At 41.5% G+C, this 26017-nt stretch overlaps 1 protein-coding gene across 2 annotated transcripts in view; it reads right to left on the bottom strand.

The window, feature by feature from the left end:
- Positions 1 to 10670, bottom strand: part of MTF2 (metal response element binding transcription factor 2) — a 32502-nt gene extending 21832 nt beyond the window's left edge. Inside the window, exon 1 of one of the 2 annotated variants that reach the window (XM_085232068.1) lies at positions 10429 to 10670. In XM_085232068.1, the coding sequence (XP_085088194.1) occupies positions 10429 to 10433 (5 nt within the window). In that variant the 5' untranslated portion in view covers positions 10434 to 10670. The remainder of the gene's footprint in view (positions 1 to 10428) is intronic. The other variant, XM_085232067.1, reaches the window with a different exon arrangement.
- Between the last annotated feature and the right edge of the window lie 15347 nt (positions 10671 to 26017).

Raw genomic sequence — 26017 nt, forward strand, 5'->3', positions numbered from 1 at the left:
CCAGACATTAGAGACATTAAAATTTCAAGGAGACAGGAATCCTTTCTCCTTAAGTTCATTATTTACTTATAATATTCAAATAAAACAGGAATAATCATTCATTTTTATTCCACATTCTTAATGGAATTTTATTATGCAAGTTTCCTTGTTTTGTTCAATACATAAAGCAAAAATTCAGGCTGTCACAACCAGTACCACTTAATTTCATTTGATGCCCTTCATCATTTTCCAGCTTCTCCCTTTATGCCCCAGTAGTGATTTTTAGACCCATCCTGACATATTTGCCAAATAAAATCCCATGAATTCTGCCACTTTTCACATGAAAGCTACTTAATACTGGCATTGCTTCTCAAAAGTCCTGCTGCAACCTCTGACAACAGCTGAAGATTCCAAATTCAAATTTACAACAAAAGAGCTGTAGCTAAGTCTGCAGCCCAGTTCATTTTTTATTTTCTCCTCTCTCCCAGGAATAACACTTGTAGTCTTTTCCCCCAGTGCTGCAATGAGGCATTGAATTAAACATGTCAGAGACTGATTAGAATCTCCAGATTCTCATTCTAACTGCAAACAGGCAGCCCATAGCAACTTCTCTTCCCACTGTGTACTCTATTCACATCAGATTTCATTTGCCATTTCATAGAAACATTAAGGTTGGAAAAGACCTCTAAGATGATGTCATCCAATCACTAACACTTCACCACCAAGCCCACTAAAACACGTCCCTCTATGTCAAATCTACACATTTTGTGAACACCTCCAAAAACAGTGACTCCCCCGGGCAGTCTTTCTGAGAAGAATTTTTTCCTAGTGTGCAGCCCAGATCTCCTTCATTATCAAGTTCCTTAGAAGCTTGAAGTTCTTGATGTTTGAACAGCTACCTTCTGCACTATTCTGAATCTTATCTTTAGAACATTTTTACATTTTAAGTTTACCATATTCTGTATATCACTGCAAGATTTTGCCCCATCTTGTATAATGCTTTTAAGTTCTAGAATAGCATTTGAAACAGGCCCCAGCCCTCAACACATGAGCAAGCACTTTCATTTCTCTCCTTTTTTTTTTTTCTGCACAACTGTTTTTGTAAAAAAGCACCAAACGGGCACATAAATAAATACACCTGAACACAGGAAGGAAAGGTTTTAAATTCCATCAGCTCCTCAAACCTAAGTACACAGACAGTCCAGCCAGCACAAAGCAAGAGATGTTCATGATGTTCAAAGGCAGGCAAGTTTTGCTCAAAACAGCCTAGAAACAGCCATGAAACTATACCCTGCTATCTGTTGGCAATTATTTTCTTGGAAAGGAATCGTCATAAGGAAGTATTAAAGTATTCAAACACTTCAGTCTGGACAGGCTGGAGAAGTGGACTCATGAGAACCTAATGAGGTTCAACAAGGCCAAGTGCAAGGTGCTGCACTTGGGTTGGGGCAATCCCAGGTATTTATATAGACTGGGGAAAGATCTTGAGAGCAGCCTGCAGAGAAGGACTTGGGGGTCCCGGTAGACAAGAAGCTGGATACAAGCCAGCAGTGTGCGCCTGCATCCCAGAAGGCGAACTGTGTTCTGGGCTGCATTAAAGAAGGGGTGGCCAGCAGGGAGAGGGAGGTGACTGTCCCCCTCTACTCAGCTCTTGTGAGGCCCCATCTGCAGCACTGTGTCCAGGTATGGGGCCTCCAATACAGGAATGATGTAGAATCTTGGAGCGGGACCAGAGGAGGGACACTAAGATAATCAGAGGGCTGGAGCAGCTCTCCTGTGAGGAAAGGTTGAGGGAAATGGGATTGTTTAGCTTAGAGAAGGCTGCAGGGAGACCTCACTGTGGCCTTCCAATACTTGAAGGGAGAGTATCAACAGGAAGGGGAATGGCTGTTTATGAGGCTGGATTGTAATAGGACAAGGGGGAATGGTTTTAAACAAAGACAGAAGAGGATTAGTTTAGATATTAGGAGGAAGTTTTTCACTCAGAAGGTGGTGAAGCACTGGAACAAGTTGCCCAAGGAGGTCGTGGATGCCCATACCTATGATTCTATGATTCAAATTACACCTATGAACATGATTTAGCTTATTAAACTGGTCAACAAACTGCAGTGTGCATTTCAAATCATCTAAAGTAAACTGACTAGGCTTGAAACACTTCAGTGAGTGTTTTGACAGACTATTCTCTTCTAGACATTCAAAGATGTTCTTTCCAGCTTTTTTTCAGTTTTGTTTATAAAACTAGAGAAAACAGCTGGAAAGCTGTATTGGTGACTTTTTCTTTTCCCCCAGTACACAAAAAAAGGTCTGAAAGATCTTGGATGAAGTAAAGAGATGCAATCAATTCATTTATTAATATACTATCCAGTACAGATTTTCTTATTTTTTTTAAATTAAAGAATCAACAAGCAAAATATTTTGACTTTTAGTTAAGAAAAGAACGTCATACGCTTTTGAAGACTTTTTAACACAGAAGTTTGAACCTTAACACCAAAGTAATACACCTTGTGTATTTTTTTCCGGCACAAAGCACCGACACGAGGAGCTCTACAAGGATTTAGGAACTTATTGAAGCATTTTGACTCACACACCATGCAGGTGGGAGGCAGTAAAGCAGCACTTCTCCAACCCCACACTGAGCGCTTTGGCAGAGGCAGCACCGCTGCACTGATGACAACGGCTCATGAAGCAGTTTCTGCTCCAGCAGCTTCCAGTTTAACATAACGCGTAGACTGAAAATAGGGCTAATTATTGCAGTATTCTGATAGTTGCAGCTAGTTCAGCAGCTCCTTTCCATGAGGATCAGGAACTCCTTTTAAGCAAAACACCTCTTCCACGCTTTGACAAGAGATGAAGCAGCAAGAGATCCTGTTTTAGCTGGTTGATTTTAATTAACAAACCATTACCAGAAAAATCACACCAACCATTAGAAACAATTTTTGTAGGAAGTTAAATGAAAACGCAAATTGATGTTAATTTCTTGCTTAACGATTTTGAAATTAATCCAAGTGGTCTGCATTTTTTAAGGAACTTGCTTCCCAAGTCTTGCCTAATGCCACCTCCACAGTACCTTCCTACCATTCCATTTAGAAAACTACCAATAAATTTAGTAACATTTAACCCACCACCTTAAAATTACTCTCCCAGTTCTGCTCAAGGCAAAGTGTTAAACAAGTGTCTTTCTGGGAAAGAGAAGAAACATCTGATAGAAAAACCTACCTTGTCTCATTTAACTTGCACAGCTCAGCTACACTGCATGTCATGCAAGACATCCAACTTAACCACATATAAAGCTTTGTGTGCTTTATGCAACACTGTCTATGTTGTGGCTGTACTCTCATTCAAGCACGTAAAATACAAAGAAAGTACATCAGTATCCAGGCAATTTTTCAGAAGTTAGTGAGGGGATTCAGTAAAATTTGTCTGCTTGTTGAAATATGCTTCAAAATGGAAATACACTTTCATCATTCCTTAATAAGGTAGTCTCATCAAGTACTGATAACGCTCACTGATTTTTCTTTCACCTCAGCGCCTAGATCACAAATACATCCTCAAGCAAGACAACCAGAGGACCTTTTACTCATTCATCTACTTGCTGAATCAAGTTGCAGTCACATGCTGCAGTAGGAAGAGACAGCTGTCACTCGGTCAACAGGAATGGCAAATTCCCTCCAGAAGCGAGCTACTAAATGCTGTTTCAGTCTCATTACTGAACCTTGACACTCTATGCACAACATCATATATTATAAAATCAAAACTAGATTTTTGTGTGAGAACGTCTCAAATATTTTTACTGGAGATGAGCAAGTCTGATTGTTCACATAATACCTCCAACTCCTGTTTCTTCACAAAAGCCCCGTAAAAGAAGCAGAGAAGTTAGGGAAAAAAGCATGTGAAGAGGGTAGCAGCATTCACCCCCTCCTATCCCAGAGGATTAACATCTTGTTCCAAATACAGCAATGCCAGGGTAGGTCATTCATATTCCCAAACTCCTTCAGTCATAACAACTGCTCTGAGACACTCCTGTTAAGAACTACGACCCTGATAGTTATTTCTTCAACCAGCTCAGTTCTCTGCCTTGTTTCGCAGGACGGCTTGTCAGCACACCAGCGCAGTGCAAACAAGCAGCCAGGGACAGGAACTCCCTCAGCTGGCACTGCAGAGCACACACTGAACTACAGAGCCCTTCACTGGCAGACTGTGCCATTCTAAGTGCTCTCCCATGAGGACTGTGCAACTCACAAATATTCTACCAGCTGCAGATGATAACTACCCTACAAGCATAGGTAGACGTTGAAAGTCAATTTAAAAATATTAAGTATTAACAACTAAGTGCCCAAAACGTATTAAGAGATCATTTTCATCTGCTGAGAAAACAAGACAAGGACCTTATTATTAGTTTATTCCCAGTAAATACAAACCACACTGAAGCACGACCAAGCCTGGAGAACCCAGCAGGCTCAGAAGAAAGGAATTCAGTCCAGAAATGAGAAATTTTAACATTTATTTTTATGCATGTGCACACTGCATCCTACTGAGGCAACTCACATAGATCCTAAGCTATCTCAAAGCTGGCAAACATGGTGTTATGCAGAAGATCGAGAGAACGAACAGAGTAACCGGTGGTAAGCATTTCATTCTGATGAGAAGTAGTTTCACCCTTTCAATTATCCTGCCTAACGTTACAGGAAAAGTATACTTCTATTAAATTCAACAAGAAAAAAAACAACACCCCGATAACGCCACAAATAAGGGTTGTAAAATGCCAGCAGCCTGTTCTGCTCTTCATAGCACAGTACTGTTAGCACGTCATAGGGAACAGAGTAGAGGAAGGAGGGGAGAGCCTAACAAAGACACAGAATGCACAGAGCTGAGGGCACTTCATACTCCCTCCCACCAGCTCCGGAATGATAGGCTGACTTCTCCATAAGCTTTCTATCCCTTTCTTTCCCTTAATAAGGATTCGTTTTCTAGTATTTTAAACAGGTCAAGGCACTTTACAGAGAAGCTGGGTGACAAGACAAGCCGATACCAGAAAGGCAGCAGGAGCCCTCAGCCAGAAGGCAGCAGAAAAGGGGAACCAAGCTGTTCTGCAAACTGCAGACTTGTTTACCCAGCACCAGTGCTGCATACCCAAGTCCAAAGCCATGCTCCCTCTGCAGCTGCTAGCCTGATACTCGGACCCAGCGCTTTCTTCACAGCTAGAGATACTGGATCCCAGCCATGTTTCTTCTCCGTTTCCTTGTATCATCTCTCCCTTCACCATGCCAGCAATACACCTTCCCCATACAGATTGATCCTGCTGAGCCAAGAGGGACAAAAGATTGAGCAGGAAATTTCCCTCTGACTGTCCCAAACCTAAACTTAGGACCAGTTTGAGTCAAAAATCCAACAAGTTCACTTGTTATTACTTCTTTGTCCTAACAGGAAATTTATTGCCGAAGTCACTCTTCCAATTATATGGGAACATTCTGTTATATTAGTGCAGCAGTCAGAAAGATCAGCGTGGCAGAATAGCAATACATGAGGTGTAATAACAAAGAGACAAATGTGAATGGAAAGGTGTTACAAAGGAAGAGGAAAAGTGCTCACCCGTCTCAGAAGGGTGCAGGGAAAACTCAACAAGGAAGGGATCTCCAACCAGAGATCCCACCTCAGTGGCAGTCAGCCCTTAAATGAGATCTAAGAGAGGTGCAGCCAGGCTCCACCCCTTCCGGTCACACAGCTGAATTGCCTTCACCTGTGCTGCCAGGGCTGACCAGGTCCTTTCCCCAAGTGCTCAATCAGTGGTTCAGACCATGACTCAACAGTTACCATACAATTAAAAAGCTGCCATTATTTTTTTTTAAGCAGAAGATCCAATGTAAGTCCAGATATAGCCTATCCTTTCATGCTACTTCAAACTTGCAGTGACACAGAACATCTATACGATACATTTGAGCTCCCTACTTTTGTACTATTTCATATTCTGGTACAATAAAAAGCCTAAGCCAAATCGTCTACTAGCGTAAGTGTCACTCAATCTAGACAAACAGTATAGATTAAGGAGTAGATACATATTCTAATTTTTTTTTTTCCTTTCGGTTTTTGCAAATGTTGAAGATAATGAAATAATTCAGGTTGTAAAGGATCTTAGAGGTCCCTCGTTCTGCTCAGTTCAGCCACCAGGCCAGGTTGCTGCAGGTTTACCCAGCCAGCCCTGAAGGCCTGCAGTGATGGCGGCCACACCCCCTCCTCCCAGGGCCCTGCTCTGCTGGCCAACGGGAGCCTAACCAGCCGTGTTTCCCTAGCTTTACCTTTTGGACAGTTCTGAAAACACATTGAACATTTGCCATTCTCTAGTCATCGCTGATTACCCCTGTTCCCCACGACCTAAGATGATAAAGAGCAGTCTCACAAGAACATTACACAGTTATCACAGTGCTCCTGAAAGCAGCCTGCCTGGTCCAATCGATCGGTATGAGTCAAGTCCACACGTTTATTTAAACTTGTGCAACAAAAGCCAGTTCGAATGCCACTCAAGTAAGCAACACTTAACAGATCCAGTCACAGATAGAAGGCTAAATACTGTTTAGGGCAGCAAGACTTAATCACCATCAGAGACTTCAGGGTAGCCACTTTCTATACAAGGTGCTCCTTGTAACCAAGTTAAAATTTCTCACCTCGCTAACTTCTCACTATTATTCAGGTCTATCATAATTCATCTGCCATGACAGTAAGTTATTTTCATTCAATACATTACTATCCGAATAGAATTATTTGTTTTCTTTTTAAATCATTGGAAAGAGACTTGCATTTTGGCTAAGATTTTGGTCTGAGTTTTTCTGTGTGGTTAGATGCTTTAAAGAACTGCACACTCGTCACGGAACATTTTTTCATTGTTTTGTAAGGAGGGATTTTTTGTTATTTCTGTTTTTTTTTTTTTTTTAGTAGTTCTATGCTTTCAAAAGTATACCACATTACCTGATAGACACGATACTTTTTTTTTTTTTTTAAAGCAATTGTAAGAACTAAGAACCAGCAACTCATCCAGCTGATAAGCAGTCAAGTTCATGAATACATCATGTACTAGAAAGAAGTCAAGCAGGAAGACTGAAGGGAAATGATTATTACCTTCTACTCTGAACTCACCAGAGAGCGCATAGTGTATTGTGTGGTGGGTCTCCCAGTGCAGGAAAAGCACTGCAGTGCCTGTCCTGTGAGAGGAAGCTGAGGGAACAGGGCTTGTTCAGATCAGAGATGAAATATCTTTAGGGAGGTCTAGCAGCAACCTATGAGAGGATTATCAGGATGGGACAAGCCAGTTCACAATACTGCATGGCGGGAAGCTAAACAAATAGATTCCAACAGATGTGGGGATAGGTGTTTTTTCTCCCACAAGGACAGTTTGGCAGTAGAACAGGCCCTGAGGTGCTAGGTGCCTCTATCACTGCAGTCTTTCAAGGGCTGATTGGATCACACCCTGGTGTGGTGGCCGAAGATGCACTGCTTAGAACTAAAGACCTCTTAAGATCCCTTATGACCTCTACTTCCTCATCTGATGACCCTCTGAAGCAGGATTGATTCATACCACAAAAAGGAAGAACACTTATCCTGGTGGCTATCTAGCTATACAATCATTTGTGATTCAGGTTCTATTTTCTCAAGCCCACCCTCAAGAAATAACTGGAAGTTTTCAAATTGTATTTGATATGCAAAGCCAAAGGATTAGTCTCCGAAAAACCATTACAGAACATATTTCCCTACATAGTGAAGTATGTCAGGCAGGGTACCACTTTGGGATGGATCATGTGTTTACACACAAAAAGAAGGCAGGAGGTAATATTAAGGAGTGAACAAGCGTATCGAGATCTTCCCTTAAATATTCAGGCAGCATCCCCTTGATCACAACTGCCTTTTGGTTCTCTGCAGTACCCAAACAGCATGCTCAGCAACACAGCTAAAAGAGCATGGGATGAGCACCTGTGTGGGCAGTTAAGATTACAGACAATGCACTGACTTGTATTGGAAAGGAAAAGAAAGAAAATCAGAGGTGATCAAAACTCATGAAGATAAATTTCTTTCTTAAAAGGTTTTATTTATTTATTTTACAAAAACCATGACTTTTATGAGAACTGCATGAAATTAAAAATTAATGAAATTAAAATAAAGAATGAAGTATTATCAGGGCCGTTCCAAAAGCAGTGCCTCCTATTTTATTATGCTGGCCAGCAATGTGAGAGATGCATGTTGGAGGTATGGCAGTAGAGGTTGAACTTCCCACCAATATCTCATTACATGTTGTTGCTCTGCGACAGATGGCAGCAAAGGGACAGCCTGACAAAATGGTGTCTGACATAGAAGTACATATGAAGCAAAGGTGAGTCACTGAAATCCTTCATGAAAAAAATTGAACCCACTGACATTTGTCACAACTTGCTGACCATTTATGGGGATCAAACAGTGGATGTGAGCACAGTGAGGCAGTGGGTGATGTGTTTCAGCAGTGGTGAGAGTGGCCACTTCTGCTGGTACAGATTTGTATGAACGCAGCATGCAGACTTTTGCTGACTGCTGGTGAAAATGCACAGCTTCTGGTGATGGCTACATTGGAAAACAGCCTTTTGTAGCTGAAAATTTGCTCTATTGTTCTCGTATCTCAGAGCAAATGACGCCTCTTCATCTCATTTCATAAGAGATTCTACCTTCTAGGAAGAGACTATCAACTTGATGTGCAGATTGTTTATAACAAATTACACAAGTTTCGGTACCTCCAGTAACATATATCGCTCTGCCAAGGACCCTTCAGCACTATCCATGGTTTCAAAGTTCTCCTGGTGTGCTCTAGTCAAAGACACACTTCCCCTCTGTTTCCTGCAAAGAAGGTCTGTAAAGATGGCAAAACTAATTCTGCAGTAAGCACAGAGATCAGTTGCACAGAGAGTAAATGTCAATTTCCAAATTAAGTAAAGATTTCTGCTGGGTTTCAGTTACACTTATTTCTTCCAATCGAGCTTTCTCCTTTACTCCTCACTGTGTTGTGTAAAATGTGCTTTAAAGCAACTTCAGGTGCCTCTTGTACTATCTTCATTCACATCTATCTCCACGGAATTCATACGCCCACTCTTCACAGTAAAGGAACTACAACGTACTTATGATGGCTGCCTTCTTGTACGTTTCACCTCATCTCCTACTGCACTGGAGAACAAACATATCCAACCCAAGTCTTGACATCATCTTCAACTGCTGTGTATTTATGTACATATACACATTTATATAAATACATGCACATACACACACACCCCTCAACAACCCGTAACCAGCCACATAAAGACAACCTTTCAGAAGCAACAAAACTTATCTTAGAGTTTCTCATGGTGCAACTCTGTAGCTCCTCAGCAAGTTCCTTCCCATATCCTATTAAGAATTAACTTCAGAGAACACTGCTATGTAATGGCCTCAGTTCAGACCCACATCACACTACCATGTAACTCCTTGCAGACACTCCTCCTTTCAGTACTTTACTTCACACTTTATCTTTTCTATTTGTGTATCCCCTTATTCTTTTCTCTCTTCAAATTAACAAGGCATACACATTTTAACCTGTATTCTAATGCTCCTGAACTACATTTTTTCCCCTCTCTTTTTTTAACCTCAAACACTCCCAAGTTTTTGTAACTTGAGCTCTCAGAACAAACACCGGAACATTTGCTTTTAGCAACCCGATTATAAACAACAAAAACGAGGCAAGCTACTTTCCTTTCATTTCATGCTTCTGACAGCTTGGGCACCACACACAGATCACCTTCCTTTTCTCTGTAAGCCAGAAGGGAGCGGTGCGTGTTGCCTTCCAGAGCAGTGCGGGCCCCGCACCAGCGCCCCCGGGCACAGCACCGCCGCGGCACCACACCGTGCCCTTCGGGTACCAGAGGTACCAACCCGTTCTTCCTATGCAATCCCAGAAGGAAAGGAGAGCTAACGCGTTACGGCGCGTCCTTTCAGGCGGCCGCAGTCACTGTACTGAGACGAACTTAAAATGCGAGCTTCAAAACACGATCAAATGGCTCCGCTCTGACAGACCGCGAGGTAAAGCGCCGAAACGAACCCAGCGAGGAGAGAGCCCGGCGGCGCTTTGTGCGCTCCCGCGCGGCCGTCGCCTTTTCGGACAACAGCCACAGACGAGGACGAACCGCAGCCGGCTCGGGCCGGTACCCCTCGCCGCAGCCCCCCGGGCCGTCGCAGCGCCGCTCCCTTTGTGTCGGTGACGGAACGGCCCCGCCGCCCGCAGGGAACCCCCAGCCGAGGCCCGGAGCGGACCCCGCGCCCTACGGGCGGCAGAGCGAGGCCGAAGAGAGGCGATGCGGTACCGGCGGCCCGAGCCGCGGGACGCGCCCCCGCGGCCCCACGCAGCCGCCACCGCCGCCCCTCCCTCCCTTCCTTCCGTCCGTCCTTCCCCGCCCCCCCACCCCTCACCTCATTCGGTCTCTCCAGTGGTGCCAACCGCCTCATGCAGGGAAATGGCGAGCTCGGGAGCTTCCCCCCGGCGCCGCGCAGCGGCCGGGCCCTCGGTGCGCGGCGAGCCCCCCCCGAGCGCGGAGCCCGCGGCGCGGCGGAGGAAGGGCGGCGGGGGAGGGGTCAGACCCGCCTCACGGCCAGCCCGGCTCCGGCGCAGCCCCTCGCCATTTTTGTTTCCCGCGGAGGAGAAGCTGGTGCATTGTGGGAGCACAAAGAGCCACGGCCCCGCCCCGGCGGGCCCCGCCTGCGCCGACAAGCGGCTCCGCGGCCGGGGGGCGGGGGGAGCGGCGCCGCGGCGGAAGGACACAGGTGGAACGGGATCTTCGCCGCCGGTGAACAAAGAGGGACTACTTTGGACTCGCGTTCCGAGCGGTATCGCTGCCCGCGGCCGGACCTCGTTGCGGCAGTGCTGGGGCTCGCGCTACGCCGGCGGCGGCCGCCTATTGTTCCCCGGCAGCCGAGGGCGGCAGTTCGGGCCGGGCGGTGCGGCCGCGGGTTCCTTCGCCGCGGTGTTCGGGCGCGTGGAGAACGGGCCGGGCGGGGCAGGAGCCGAGCGCAGCCCGGCGGCAGGCCTGGGCGCGTGCGGCCTCGGTCGGGCACCGAGGCGCGCTGCCATTTTGGGAGAGGAGCCCAACTGCAGTCCCTGTTCCTGTAGCTGGAACGGCCGGCTGGAACGGGCCGCGAGCAGCCCGTGTTCCGCGGACTGGGGCGCTAGGGCAGCCTTAGTTGAGGCGTTCGGCCAGCCCCGGGTGTGCCGCTGTGAGCCAGCGCTCGTGCTCTGCACGCCTTCTGGCCCACGAGTGTCCTGGATCCAAGTTTCAGTGAGCAGCACTCCCCTGGCCCCTAAGTCAGAGCTGCACGAGGCAGAAGGCCCGTTTGTCCAAGCAGCAGTTGGGCACCACTGGTGCCAGAGGCGAAGGTCGGTAGAAAATGAATGGCACTCGATGTGAGAAGCCTGCATGCGAAGATGTAGTTTGTAATCACTACAGACGTGTCAGACGCAGTGCTTAGCAGAAGTTAAGCAGCCAGCTTCCCAGGCAGCAACAACAGCTGTGATCAGCTAACTCACAGAGTACCGGGGGGCTGAGCAGCCTCTCATCCTGCTGCAGCTCTGAAATTACTCCAATAAAGACTTCTCAAAATCTCTCCTTTCTAATTTACACTGTTTTGGCACCAGCATCACCATCACACACACAACTTCCTGACCACACATGCACATGCAGGCTCTGCCCTTTCTCCGTAGAACAGTTCCCCAAACCAACACGCTCAACTCCAGCATGGCTGCAGAGCTGTATGGCCTCATTCCACCATAAAGCAGCTCTTGCCAGAAGTTACTGCTGCTGTAGCATTATTGTTATCAGAAAGTGGCGCTGAAAGAAACGAGGAAACAGGAAAGGAATCCCTGTATTACAGAAGAATAGTCTGATAGCAATTGCTATTATAGCAATTATGCTAGCAAGACCAGCGTTGCTCCCAAAGCCTGTTACCATTCACTCTCTCACTGGGCACAGCAGAACACATCAATATTTTCCCACAACCCAGATTCCACATAATAATTTTCTTCTATTATATTCAAGGAGTAACAAATGAGCTTATAGCCAAACCCCAAATAAAGCCATTTAAAACTCTCCATCTTTGCTTTCAGGTCAGATTTTAGAACTAGAAGAATTCCAAGCCATACACCTCACACACTCATCACCACCTCCTCCTGCTGCAGTTCACTAATTCAGAACATCCTTTTCTAATCAGCTCGGTGGGTCACAGAACCTCCATCTGAGAGGAAGTGCCTTTCTAGAGCAAGGACTGTGCAGCTGCCACCAGTCTGCTCCATCGGAGGACGGGGGTGCTCATCAACACAGGTGGCAAAGTTCAGCTGCCAATAAAGTAGGAGGAGAGATTTGTGCCGAAGGGTCACTGTCATTGTTCCCTTGCCCAGGCCAACTAGATTATAGGACTGGAAATCTCACCAGAAATGGGCAAATGACCCTTTACAAATGGATTTAAAGTTAAAGTGCTCAAATCAGCAAGCCTAAATTTGCAGCAGCAATAGATCCTTCTTATCACTGGTATATGTGGGGCAAAGAAATCAGCAGCAATAGTAAGCAAATGAGTCTAGATGCTCCTTACATAATCCCCATCACTATACTATGAGACACATACAGTTAACCCAACTTGGAGGAAGTATCTTCATCTGCTTTCTATCCAGCACTAGCAGTGAAACAAGCAGTTACTTCTTCCGTTAATATATGTCAGGACTCTATGTCATGACTTCAGAAGGAACTACTCTCCTGCCCCCCCTTTCTTTTTCATCTTCTCATAATATTTCCAAAGTACTTGAACATACAATCTCCACTGTTGTGTTTTCAATTTGAGACATAATATGTATGTAGCTTTTGCCACGGAGCAGGCAAAGCCAAATTAAATTACTTTCCCTCTGATGTCAGCAAAGGCTTCCTTGTGTAGAATTTCAGGGGAGAAAAAAAACCAACAGATTTTTATAACCTATTAGATGCTGTTTAATAGGTACATTCAGCTTTATACCATCTCATTTTGCAAACACCTCCATTGCAGGAAGGAGCTCAAAAATAATGGCCTGTCACTGACTTTATCTTTGTTTATTTTTATCCACATACTGTAAGGCAAGCTTTTGCCATAAAGTCAAGCAAAAGCAAAGGCTTTCCGTGCTTGATAGCAGAAAAAAAATAATCTTGAATTCAAAACATAAATATAATGTGTAAAGCTGGACACATTTGAAGAGTCAAAAACAGTGGCATTTTTCTAAGCAAATGGCCCTTCTTTTGAATGTTAGCCTGTTTTTTCAAAGCTGGTGTTGTTTATATACGTTCCTTGCCACAACGGCCACATAAATATCAAGCAAACAAAAGAAAATGCACAAAAAGGTATAAGCAGCTGTACAGTATTATTTTCCATTACCTCACTATATCACACAGCGTAACACCGACATGATACCCTTGAACAAGACAATACTGTAAAGTTTACCCTTGTACAGACGGTTGTCATGACCACAATTCAATAAGGAGGGAAAATTAGATCCCAGGCTACTTACTCTGCATTGTTAAAGCATAGGAACAGTGAGAAAGCTCACCTGGGTTCTTCCAATCTTAAATCAAGATAAATATGGCACGTCTGTTCTTACATAAGCTTTATAATTAGTGAGACAGTTCACCTATGTGCATTAGTTGTGGCGTGATCAGAAAAGAACCTTCATTCTACAAATCTAAAGAATAGGCAAGTGATTTTTTAAGATATGAAGTGCTTTATATTGTCTTACAATCAAGTAGCAATTATTATCATAAAATTACAGCAATTATTCAATCTTTACACTGAAGATACAAAAATAGCACTGAAAATATTTAAAAATAGACACCTTGTATAATCAATAGGTATACAGATGATATATGTATATCCAGGAGCTTGGCTAATGTAATTGTTATATTGGAGTAAGGAGAGAAAGTCACTCACCCTATCCTGGGCTCACGAAACAGACTCCGATGGAGCAGATCTCCAAAGAGATCCTTCCCCCCCCCCAGCAGTCAGCTCTTAAATGGGTCTAGGAGAGGTGCAGCCAGGCTCCACCCCTTCCTGCAGCACAGGTGAATTGCCTTCACCTGTGCTCCCGTGGCTGACTCATTGCTCGCCTCAGGTGATCAATCAGAGGTTCAGGCCGTGATTCAGCAGCCCCATACAAGCCTGTAAATATTTTTCTAGATGGACAACAATGTGAATAATTGTTTTCATCTTCATATAACAACAATACCAAGGAAAATAAATTGATACTGGATGTATATAGGCTGCTCTGAAAGTAATACCTCCTATTTGTTTCTATGGAAACCATAACAGATGCAGAGCGCACAATAACACTATTTGAGCAAATTCTCAGCTACGAAATGCTGTTTCTCAGCATAGTCACCACCCCTAGCTATGCATCTTTGCCAGCAAACGAGAGCCTGCATGCCATGCTTGTACAGATCCGCACCAGAGGTAACCCAGTGTCACTGTCTCCACTGCTGAAATGCACCACCTACCGCCTCTGTGCTCATATCCACTGTTAGGTCCCCATAAACATTCAGCAAATTCAGTGACTGTCAGTGGGTGCCATGTTTTCTGCATGGAGGAATTCAGTGACACACCTTTGCTTCATACACATTCCATGTCAGATGCCATTCTGTCAGGCTGCCCTTCTGCTGCCATCTGTCACATGGCAACAAACTATAATGGAATATTGATGGGAAGCTTCAGGCTGTACTGCTGTACCACCAACATCCACATCTGACATTGTGTGCCAACACAATAAAATAGGAAGCATTATTTCCAGAGCAGCTGTTGCAGATGAACTGGTCTTCGCACAGAAACACTTCTTTCTAGTTCAAGCACTTTACCATTTCCATCTTTGCAGGAAGGACCAGGAATTCCTGAAAAAAATCCATTTACTCCCTCACCTTCTCAATATTGTTGGGATCCTGCTTAACAAATCTTAAACTGAATATATTTATTTAAATATATATTCACTATCACACTCATCGTTTAACTAACTTAGACCACTGAGTCTCATAAAAGCAACATATTTTCTTCCTAAGTAATTCCTTATATATTACATCAGTCTTATCTCCTTTTTTTTTTTTTTAAGCAATCTACTGCCCGCAATTTTTGAAGATAGAATACCCATAGAGTACTTCAGTCCTATTTTAGATTGTAAGTCTGTAAAACACTTCTACATCATACACACGGAACAGCAATTGCTCTGTGGGATAGTATATATTTGTATAGCTTGTATCACAATCTTTATTAGCTTTTGAACTAAGCCCATTTAATCTTGAACTGGAACTCATTTACCTTCTACAAACTAACATTTAACAACATAAATCTGTTCTGAAAGTCTTTCCCTAACACAATCAGATACAGTACTGAGGACTCAAAAAACACAAACTGGGATTCACCTATAGATGTTAGCTCTGCATGTAATAAAGTACACTTAAGATGCCTAATAAAAATAAAATAAAACAAATGACATCTTAAAAGACCTGAATTCTTAATTTGCTTGAAGTTTTATTTCAGATGCATAATCTTTCTGAAATTACTTGTAAAACATTAAGTCAGGACTCTGTATGCTTGGTCTTTGGTAAGTGATGGGTGATTCTTCAGTTGCTATGTAGTTCACGATTCAAAGCACTTAGACCCATAATTGTAATATAAGAACCTAATTATTCCTAATTTGCAGTTCATAGCCTACCACTACTGAAACCTCCCTGTTGGAAGTGGCTGAACAAGAAGTCCCTCAGTTTACGTATATATGTATGTATATATATATACACACACACACACACAGTGGAAGATACAAAACTTTTAGTAGGTAGAGATGTTTCAGAGCTGAAGTAGAGGGGTTGACATATAACATTCCTGTGTTATTTACATCATATTTGAGTGTGCTAGCTGAAGAGTGAGAGGCTTTCATTGTGAGGTACATGTAAGAATGCCTCTGACATCAACATTGGATATACTATAATTCTTTTTATCCTAAAGACAGTGAGTGAAAGGAAAAAAAGTACCTGTATATGTGCGTTTGCACTGAGGATGCTTAAGGGCAAGTCACTGTGTTCTTACTGGTAATAGTGCCTTTTCTGTATTGAAGACTTATGAGCATATGTAGCACTGTCGTAACTCCTGAAAATAGCTGTGAGAACTGTATCTTCCTACTGTTCTAGCGAGTGGGAATTCTATGAAGAGATGCAAAAGTAGTCCCAAGTAATCTTTCTTCCTGAGGCCAGTGCATAAAAATGAGCGTATTACTCAGAACTGGAATTTAAGAGAGGTTTAATTCTCTCTGCATTGTCGCTTTGTTGCTGTATTCATATAATCAGCTTCTTTCAGAAGACCAACAGCTGCCAAGACTAGAAATTTTGGTAAATTGCCTGGATCTGAAAGAGGTTCCGGTTCCCAAAGTCTCTGAGAATTCAGTCATACAACAGTGCGATGCATTCCATTCCTCTGCTTGCTCTCTAAGTACAGCTCTGAAAGCAGCTACTGAAGCTTTAGTGACTTGAGTAAAAAAAAAATCCATAGTCAGCATTTCAGAGTGTAAGCCTAAGCAAGACCTTTAATCATTCTCTTCAGCTCTGTTCTGCATAGTTGCAAAACTAATTAGTCTCAAATATTTTACTTCATAGCGATTATAATATAACTTCTTGAGAACTGTGGTATCAGACAGTTTAATGGCAGGGTTTTGTCTGCTTGTGTATACTGTAAGAACGTCTGCTAGAGCAGAATTTCCAGTTGTTGCGTGGTTAAATTTTGTAGCAGTACAGACAACTCAACTCTAAACTGAATTAGAAAAAAAAAGTTTAACATCCTCTCAGGGCGAAGTTACATGGCAGAATATTGCTGCTTTGCATGCAATGAAAAATCTGTTCTGGACATCAGTCTGGCCGGAGGGAGAATTAGTACAGCATTCCTTCTGCGCTCCCACCACCTGGAATGCAGTATGGGCCTTCTCACAATCTTTCAGCAGACCTGCCAAGCCCCACTCAGATGGAAAGTCCCTCACTTTTTTTTTTTTTTTTAAATAGCAGCTCTGTGTCTGATGAAGACAAAATGCTTTTGAATGTTGCAGAATGACAGAATCCTTGTAACACTCAGAGCTGCTCACACTCCTGTAAACTCAGCTGCAGGCGCTGAAGATAGAGCAGTAACACTTTCTGTTGCTGCTGCTAGCGCAAGAGGGCTGAGGGGGACAAAAGCTGGTGTTCCCAGGCTGACACATTGGTCCAGTCATGAATTCCATACATCATTTTTCCACTGCTTATAAAATAGTGACACTATTATCTTTGTTAACTTTGATACATTTAAGTAAAACGTGCACCCTAAGTATCACTGTTTTGGCTAGTGTAAACATAATGCATTTTCTTGATTACACTTTAATCTTTTATTATCTTTTATTTATATAATCCTAGCTCCACCTGGGGCTGCGAAGACAGGAAGTTGTTTTTTTTCCTCTTAATATTGCTGTAATTTTAGTGCTAGGTGATCTTGAGATGAGTTAAAAAAAATTAGCTGAAGATTAGTATTAGATCAAAGCAACAGCATGTTTGCTTACAAGGGGCAAAAACATACCATAAACCAGACAGTGCCTGGCAGGGCTCCTCTGGTGCTATAGAAAACCTCCATAGGCAGTATAAACCAGCCCCCCAACCCTGGTGATTTTCCTTCCTGCTATACTCTGAGCTTACTCCCTGAGGAAGTGCTGAGCCAAAGGAGGAGCCTGGTTCTTCTCTGCAGTGGGAGCTGAGGGTACAGTTTCATGTCCCAGCCTGAACGCATCCCACAGCTGCTGCCATCTAAGGTTGCACGCCCTCCTGCTGAGGGGGAGCTGCCTTGTCAGCTCTGCTGCCAGTGCCATGCACACGCAGCCACACCACTGGCTGGATCAGTTAACTGCTCCAGATGAGAAATATTACTTTTATGCACTTATGTATCTAGAGCACATATGTATGCATAAAAATGTGTTTGTTTTCAGCCATATCATCTTGCAGTAACTTTGTCGCTTTAAAATGGATTGGGGGGTGCTACCTTTATTATGGAGCTGTCAATAGGTATAAATAGAGCTGAGAGGACATAACCAAAGCAACACAAAAGGTTATGAAAATATTAATTTTAGAAAATGGAAATGAAAAGAGGAAAGGCTTATTTCTTCCTCTGTTCCAGTTACAGAATGGAGCATTCAACAAGAACAAGCCAAGAACGAAATACAAATTGACTTCCAGCTTTCTTCTGTGGATTGCCATCTCTCCTTCAGATAGCTAAATGTATGTTCCATGGTCACAGGCAGCTTTTGAGGTGAGAACTGAAATATTTCTCACTATGGGACAGGCAGCCTGCTTCCTGAGTCAGGAAAGCAGAAGTTTGCCAAGCAAGACTGCCAAGTAAATAAGATGACCCTGTGAATTCATTAATGCTAAGAAACCTCAGCATTGAATTGAAGACCATGGAATTGAAGACCATGCACCTTCCCAATGCAAGCAGGACTGATGCCTGCAGCAGGATGCTGATGCTCTCCGTTGCAACAAATGCAAGTCCATCTGCCTGCCCATGAGGATGGCAAAGGGATTACCCAGACCTGGCATAAAAAGATGCAAGGACAACTTCAGGATGAGAAGTGTCATATTCAAAAGGCCTGCCTGCAAACAAATACCACTAAAAAGCTGAGGCAAATTAATTGTATAAAGACAATGCACAAAAGGTAAAGCACAGTAAGTATGGGTGAGGATCATCTAATTCAGAATTTATTTTGTGAGAGTTTAATTTTTGTTCATGTTACAACAGATGGCTGAAAGTTTGCCTCCCCCGGGACCTTTACCAAGTTATCTCAAATTTCTCAGTTAGGAGCAATTCTAGAGTCATACTTGCCAAGAATAGGAGGAAATTCAGGCAAGAATTAGTAAGAAATTCTGTTCACGTTAGGTGACCACTGAGAGCAGAACTGATTGTTTTCTGTTGAATTCAGCAAACAAGCTGATAGTCAGGTAGCAATGGCCTGAAAGGACTTCTTAATTTACTGAAGGTTCTGTGATTTAAGATGCCTGTGACAGTGCTATGATACTAGTCCAGATTTAATGCTGTATCAGATTACCGATGTGATTTAAGCATCAGCTGATAGCCTGTGGTGACAAGGGCATCCTTACTTGCTAGACCTGTAAACTTAGGTCAGAATCTGCGAATTTAGTATGAATTAATCACTGCTTGACTATGTAATTTTCTTCTGTTTAGAATCCACCTTGAATCATACATAGTGGCTGGAAAAACATATGAAGAAAAAAAGAAGACTCTTCCCATTTTTCTTTTGATTAAAAATTAAGATTTTTATATCTTGTTTCCTAAATGTCAGTAATTAATAATAACTAATCAAGAACTGTGGTTGGAGTTCAACTTTGTCTATAAAAATAACTAAAAGCCTATAACCTAAGTTATCTAAACGAGTTCAGTTTTGAACAAAATTGCGCAGAAAGGTTTTTATGAAGACAACTGCAGGAAGATGAAATAAAACACAAGTGAAATGTGAAATGTAGTCAGCTAAGATAGCAACACACAGTAAGGCTGCGTATATAGGAACACTCACAAAATAAGTTAGAAACTGCAAACCTCACATAAAGTTAACCTAAGCTATATAAAAAACTAAATAAAAAAGTTACTGAGAAAATAGAAACTAAGCAATTCCACTCCTCTGAAACGTTTTCAGAACAACTATGCTGTCATGGAGAATAACTGCATTGACCCAACCACCAACCAACCTTATCAGAGATGTAAAAGACCCTTTATCTCATAAAAAACAATTCATCTTACCTTGCTCACTGCAGCCTTTCTTTCTCTGCGGCTTTTTTTTTTTTTTTTTTTTTTTTTTTTTTTTTTTTTTTTTTTTTTTGCTGTTTCATAGGTATACTCCCAAGCCTAATTTGTTTTTATAGGTTGGTGCAACAGAAGTGCTAAGTCACAGCCTGAAGCAGTGACTGAGCACCTGGTGGGAAGGCAGGGCCGAGCCAGGGGAGCTCAGCTGCTTGCAATGCCCCTAAGTGACAGGAAAGGGTGGATCCAGTATCCACCCCTTCCCAGACCTCATTTAAGGGCTGGCAGTGGAGGTGAGTGTATTTTGCTGGAGATTCCTATGTACCTGAGGTGTTCTGCAGGTAAGCAGCTTCTTTTGTTTTGGAGTACGTGGCTGTTGTATTTGAGCGGACCCTCACTTGCTGTAGCCTAGGACCTTGCTGCTTTGTTCTTATTGCTGTTTTGGTTTTTTTTTTAATGTTACAGTTGGAGATGTAGGTTTGTGAATCAAGTCTCATTTTGCGTAGCTAATCCGTGCTACAGAAGATGCAGAAAAAGGTTTGATTGCTAGTGAAGTCAAGAGGAAATCTTTATCTGCTGTAACTTCTTTTTGGGTGTGAGGGTATTAAGATTTTAATGTTCTGTTTGGAGAGAAGGTCCTGGGTGTGTATGAAGTGAGCTCAAGACAAGCACAACAGCAACGCTGTTCACTATGACAGCAATCAGTATGTTCAGTATAGTCATAAAGGTTATATTTCAACAGTTTTTTTCCAAGTTAATAAAAGCATTCATTAACTGAAGTAATTTCTTCTTTGTACAGACAAAAAAAGACTTTCTTTCCCCCAGATTTAAATCTACATGAGAGGCAAAAAGTCACATGAAATAAAGATTGCGTAGCATTTAAGCCTTGGGGAAAATAACTTTTGACGTGAACTTAAAAGCTTCTAGAAACCTGTACTCCAGAACTGGTCAGTGTGAGCTGCTGTGTTGTATGGAGCTAGGCTTATGCCTTGAAGAAATAGGGCATAAGCCTCTTCTGACAAGATACTTTTACAGGATACTTTTACAGCATGCTGATCAATGTGCTATAGTTAATCTATGACCACTTCTTATTGCTCCAGTTCAATGAAAAAATAATTCTCTATACAATATTATCAAGAGTTTGGTCATATAGCTTTAAAATATCGCTGCTCCACATTGCTTTCTACCATATGACTGGGAAAAAGTACTTTTAGAAATGCCTGGTAGTCAATATTATCATTTGTTTAGGTTTTTATATACCTGGAATAAAAATTTCTGTTGTTCAGAATGAGAAATATCACACTCAATATCACTTAGACTGCTGAATTTATTTTGCTTCCATGTGATTAATAATGTAGGAAAACATGTGAATGCAATTCCTTATTTTGCTTAATGCAGTATTTCTGCTTTAAACAAATTTAAAATTAAATAGTTTTTACTTTATAAGTAATGGCATTTATAGTTGAAATTGCTCCTAACTGCAGTAGAAACTTAAATATTTCAGTAGATACTTTATGCATACTGAGACTTTCTATCAAAAATTCACCAGTACTTCATAGAAAGTAGGCTATGGAAATTAATTAATATACAATCAATAGACTGCCTACTCCAGGGATCACGAAAGGTATGTGCTTTGTGCCTGCCTGGCTGTTCTGGTAATTTAAAGGGAAATTAAAACTTTTATCTATGTAAAAAAAAAAAAAAATCCAACAATACAAATTCAATGTGAATACTTAGAACTTAGTTAACTGCTCAGAATTTAAAGGCAACACTACTTATGATAATAAGCTTTTAAAGAAAGTTCTAATGAAAATGACATTAGAATTACCAACTCTGAGTAAATATAGGGTTAAAAAAGATCTAGACCTAACAAACTTATAATCTTTACAATTAGAGGATCCTTAAAAAGGAAACATCAGTTTCCTAAGTATTTCTGCTACTCATTAGTGCTTTTGCAAATCGCTTTCAGAATCATCTAACAATCAATACTGAGTTTCTTCCTTTCACATAAGAGGATTCTGAATGGAGCAAAACTAGTAAGAGAAGTGCTGTATTTTGAGTAATTCTGCCTAACATGAAGGCTGCTGGGTAACTAATTCTGGTACATATAGGTCTAAGTTCTCAGCTTTGTTGAAGACTAAAAACTGAAGTAGAGTGACTTACATATTAGTTAAGGCTTGAAGGAATGTTCAGTTCAAATTCCAACATAACACAATGATTCATTTACTCTGCCTGACAAATCACTGAGCTGGAATATGTATATATATTAGGGAGACATCATTCTAAGGGCAGACTATGAAGGGCTTTTCTTATCACATTTTAAGCAGTTCCTGGTTCTGCTCCTGTATGGGAACAGTTGAGTCATGGCCTGAACCAGTGATTGATCACCTGAGGCAAGCAATGAGTCAGCTGTGGGAGCACAGGTGTAAGGCAATTTACCTGTGTGACTGCAAGGGGTGGAGCCTGGCTGCACCTTTCCTAGACCCTCATTTAAGGGCTGACTGCCACTGGGGAAGGATCTCTTTCTGGAGATTGCTCCCTTTGGAGTTTTTTCTGAGTCTAGGACATGTGTAAGCATTTTCATTTAGTTTTGATTATCCCTTTCCTTCTAGTTAAACGACCTCTAAAATACCAGCCTAACCATGCCACTCTACTAATTGCATATTTGTTGATTGTACAGCTCCTTAATCCAAATGCCAAACTACTCTGCCTTTATGAATGTCACAGTCCTTTGAGTTGCGTGCAGAATCAAACTTGCAGAAAATATGACTTTTTTCTTTTTCTGGGTTATTTTTAGCTTGGGTTCATCAAACAGTTCACCATTCAGCTACACAACCAGTTATGTGACAGAACAGAGAGAACCACATGGGAGGAGGTGTAAGTTGTAGAGGCCAAGGAAAGGGTTTCACAAAGCAGCTCAGTTATCTGTAGTTGTTTTTCTGCCTATTTTCCTTCTCCATACTGTAATTGGAAGAAGGGAAGGCAGTGCTGTGGATCTGAGGATCACAGTCTAGTGTTTTGGTATGAACTAACTTTCAGAGGCAATTAAAAGCAAATATGCTAGACTGTGAACTAAGCAGTTCTGTTGTGGAAATGTCCTTGGGCAGAGGGGATAGCAGGACAGCTGTTTTTCTCATTGCCTTTAAGTATACTGTGTTAAACATTACCATACCACTAAATTTGTTCCAATACTAAACTTCCTATGGAGTTACAAATAGATATTATCTTTCTGAACTGAATTTTGCTGTTATCTCCTTCCTGTTATTTATGTTCTTAAGTGTCTAATTTCAGTACTAGAACTTAGTATTTAGATCACAAGTAGGATTTTTGTAAGAGTGTGGACTAAATCTCAGATGTTTTCTAGCTCCTAAGCTACACTATAGAGTAAGGGGGAAAGTGGAAGCACTGGTTCAGGGTAAGAAGTTCTGGAAAATGGCAGCATGGAATTAAAACAGTCTGACTGTTTTTTCTTATTGTTATGGGAAATTCCATGAATAACAATTTGTGGAATTGAAGACTAACATTGAGATTTTAAATCAGAAGGTAAGCAGAACAAACGAAGTATTTTTACTTTAAGTAGTTAGGTCAGAAGTTCCCAGTAGATCATAGCTTTATTACACTGTTAATTCAAAGAAATGGATAACTAATCAACATTTTCAAACATCAAACAGATTATTTTTGACAAAAAACTATAAAATGATTTATCAAGTAGAATAAGATTAATGCTAGCAAGTGTACTGACCACACATTTTAACACTTAATCCCCATTAATCTTAAGAAAAAATGTTGGATATCACAATGACAGCAATTAATAGAAGAAGCAGATTTGAAATTGTGTGAACAAAAGAAAATTCATTTTATTGCTTGAGTCTGAACTGTGTTGTTTTTGTGGACTTTCAAAGAATGAGAAAAATGCTAACTGTTGTTTCAGTATTTGCTTATGAATGAGCATTAACAAGATAGTGCTTTCTTTCAAATCTTCTGAATGGAGTATCTTGGGAGTTCTCTCAGTCCTCTAATCCATGAAGGAATCAAATTTATAAAGATTTTTATTCTCAGTCTGTAACCTGTTTACTGTAAATGTTATTAAAACTTATTTGCTGTAAGCATTTTAAGTTTTCTAGTATATTTTGAATTTTAAACAACATACCAGAAAAACTAGTAGGCACTGTCTCCCAAAGTAAGGACTGGGGGGCTTTTATTCCAACTTAATCAGCATCTCTGAATATTTAATAATAGTAGGATCTCAGTGAAGAGCTAGTAATGAGTCACATGTGTTTATCACTTGTCTGTAATAAAACACAGTTTTTGATACAGATATGTTTAAGATAAAAGCTTCAGTGGTTAGAAACAGTCACTTCAATTTTGGCATAAATCCAAGTTACTGATGAAAGGAATTGGACTGCCAGTAACCCAGAGAAAAAATGAAGTATAATTAGTTCATAGTTCAAATTATTGCTCTAGTTCTTCACACAAGAACAGAAATGGCTGTGCCAGTCCAAGAATGAAAGTAGGCAGCAAGAAAAATGCATGCTGCTGCTGCAGCAGGCTAGATTTCTAAGTATGGCCTTAGAAATGAAACTCACTGGCTAGAAGATGCTGCTTCCTCAAATAAATTAATGATTTGTTTATAACAAGTTAAGACACAAGGGAATCCTTAACAGGCTTTGTTTGCTTTTGGAGTGAGAGATGGCTCCACCTATTTATTCATTAGGAACACTAACATTAGTAAGAATTTGAATGCAATAGGAAATAATACTGAAGGATAAAATAAAAGTTATCCACTGATTAAATTTGAGTTCAGAGAAGTTTACAGGAGGAGAAGGAAAGAATCTCACTCTGAAAGGAACGTGAGGAAGAGTTTAGGTCTGAAGATTGTATCCCCAGATCTTCATTTTGTTCCACAAATACAAACCTGATGATGGAGTCAGAATAAAAACAAATTTCTGGCTAGATCTCTGAGCATGCATCTTGATAGCTAAGCAGTGCAAAGAGTGAAACTTTGACATTTTTATAGACTTCATTTTAGGGAAAGTAGTTTTATTTAAAATCATTATCACATTGTCTACCATGTAAGTACATTTATTTATTAAACTTAATTTAAAAAAAAAGGTAACTGACAAATACTAACACATTCCATTCCTACTGGTGCTTAAGCTGTGATGAATGCAAGCTTGTAAAGCTGCTGTGAGGAAGAGAAGTGATTATTAACATCAGAAGTCTTGCGATTACGAACATTAGCCAGAGGCTTCCTGCACTGTATGATGGTGAGAAGAATGTGTGAACTCCGAGGATTTCCCATGGAGTCTCCCATGCTAGAATCAAGCCTGGTTACATTGCAACAACTTAATGTTTAACTTTTAAATATAATGTTAAAACCAGTATTACTTGCTCAAGTAACAGATACTACTTCCTTGAAAAGAACTTAGATAAAATTCTGTATTATAATCATAAAGATGCACATTATAATCAGTACCTTGAAGAATGTAGACTTTTCTGTAGTTTTCTATTATCCTTTTTAGTCCAAAATTCCTGGATGCTTCAATACACAAAACAGCTCTTAGTTTTTTCCTGAGTCATACTTAGTATGCAGTGAGTGTTGTCACAGAATTGAAAGTGATGGTATGCAGTTATTATAAGGCCACATTTACCTCTAACACTGAGTGATAAAAAGTGCATGTGTATAATCATCAGTGGATTTGTCTCTCCAATCTTTACATGGCTGGGTAGGATGCAAATATTAACAGGTAGAAATAAATCGGCAAACTTCAACTGCTTTTGCATTTGAGATGTGGTATTTGCAGCATAGGAAGTTTCGCACGAATGTGCGTAAGAACTTCTTCACGGTGAGGGTGACGGAGCACTGGAACAGGCTGCCCAGGGAGGTTGTGGAGTCTCCTTCTCTGGAGATATTCAAGTCTCACCTGGACGCCTACCTGTGCGACCTGGTGTAGGGAACCTGCTTTGGCAGGGGGGTTGGTCTCGATCTCTAGAGGTCCCTTCCAACCCCTACAATTCTGTGATTGTCATACAAAAATGAATAATGTGTGAACTACAGCATGGAAAGGCATGAGCAAATGGAAAAATGGTTCAGTAGATATGCCAATATGACTTATGCTCTACTTTTGTTGCATTGCTGCACCTACTCTCTGGTTTTTAGAATATCCCTTTGCATTTGCATGTGCAGAATGTC

The sequence above is a fragment of the Meleagris gallopavo genome, chromosome 10 (assembly GCF_905368555.1).
Source record: "Meleagris gallopavo chromosome 10, MGAL_WU_HG_1.1, whole genome shotgun sequence".
Classification (NCBI taxonomy): domain Eukaryota; kingdom Metazoa; phylum Chordata; class Aves; order Galliformes; family Phasianidae; genus Meleagris; species Meleagris gallopavo.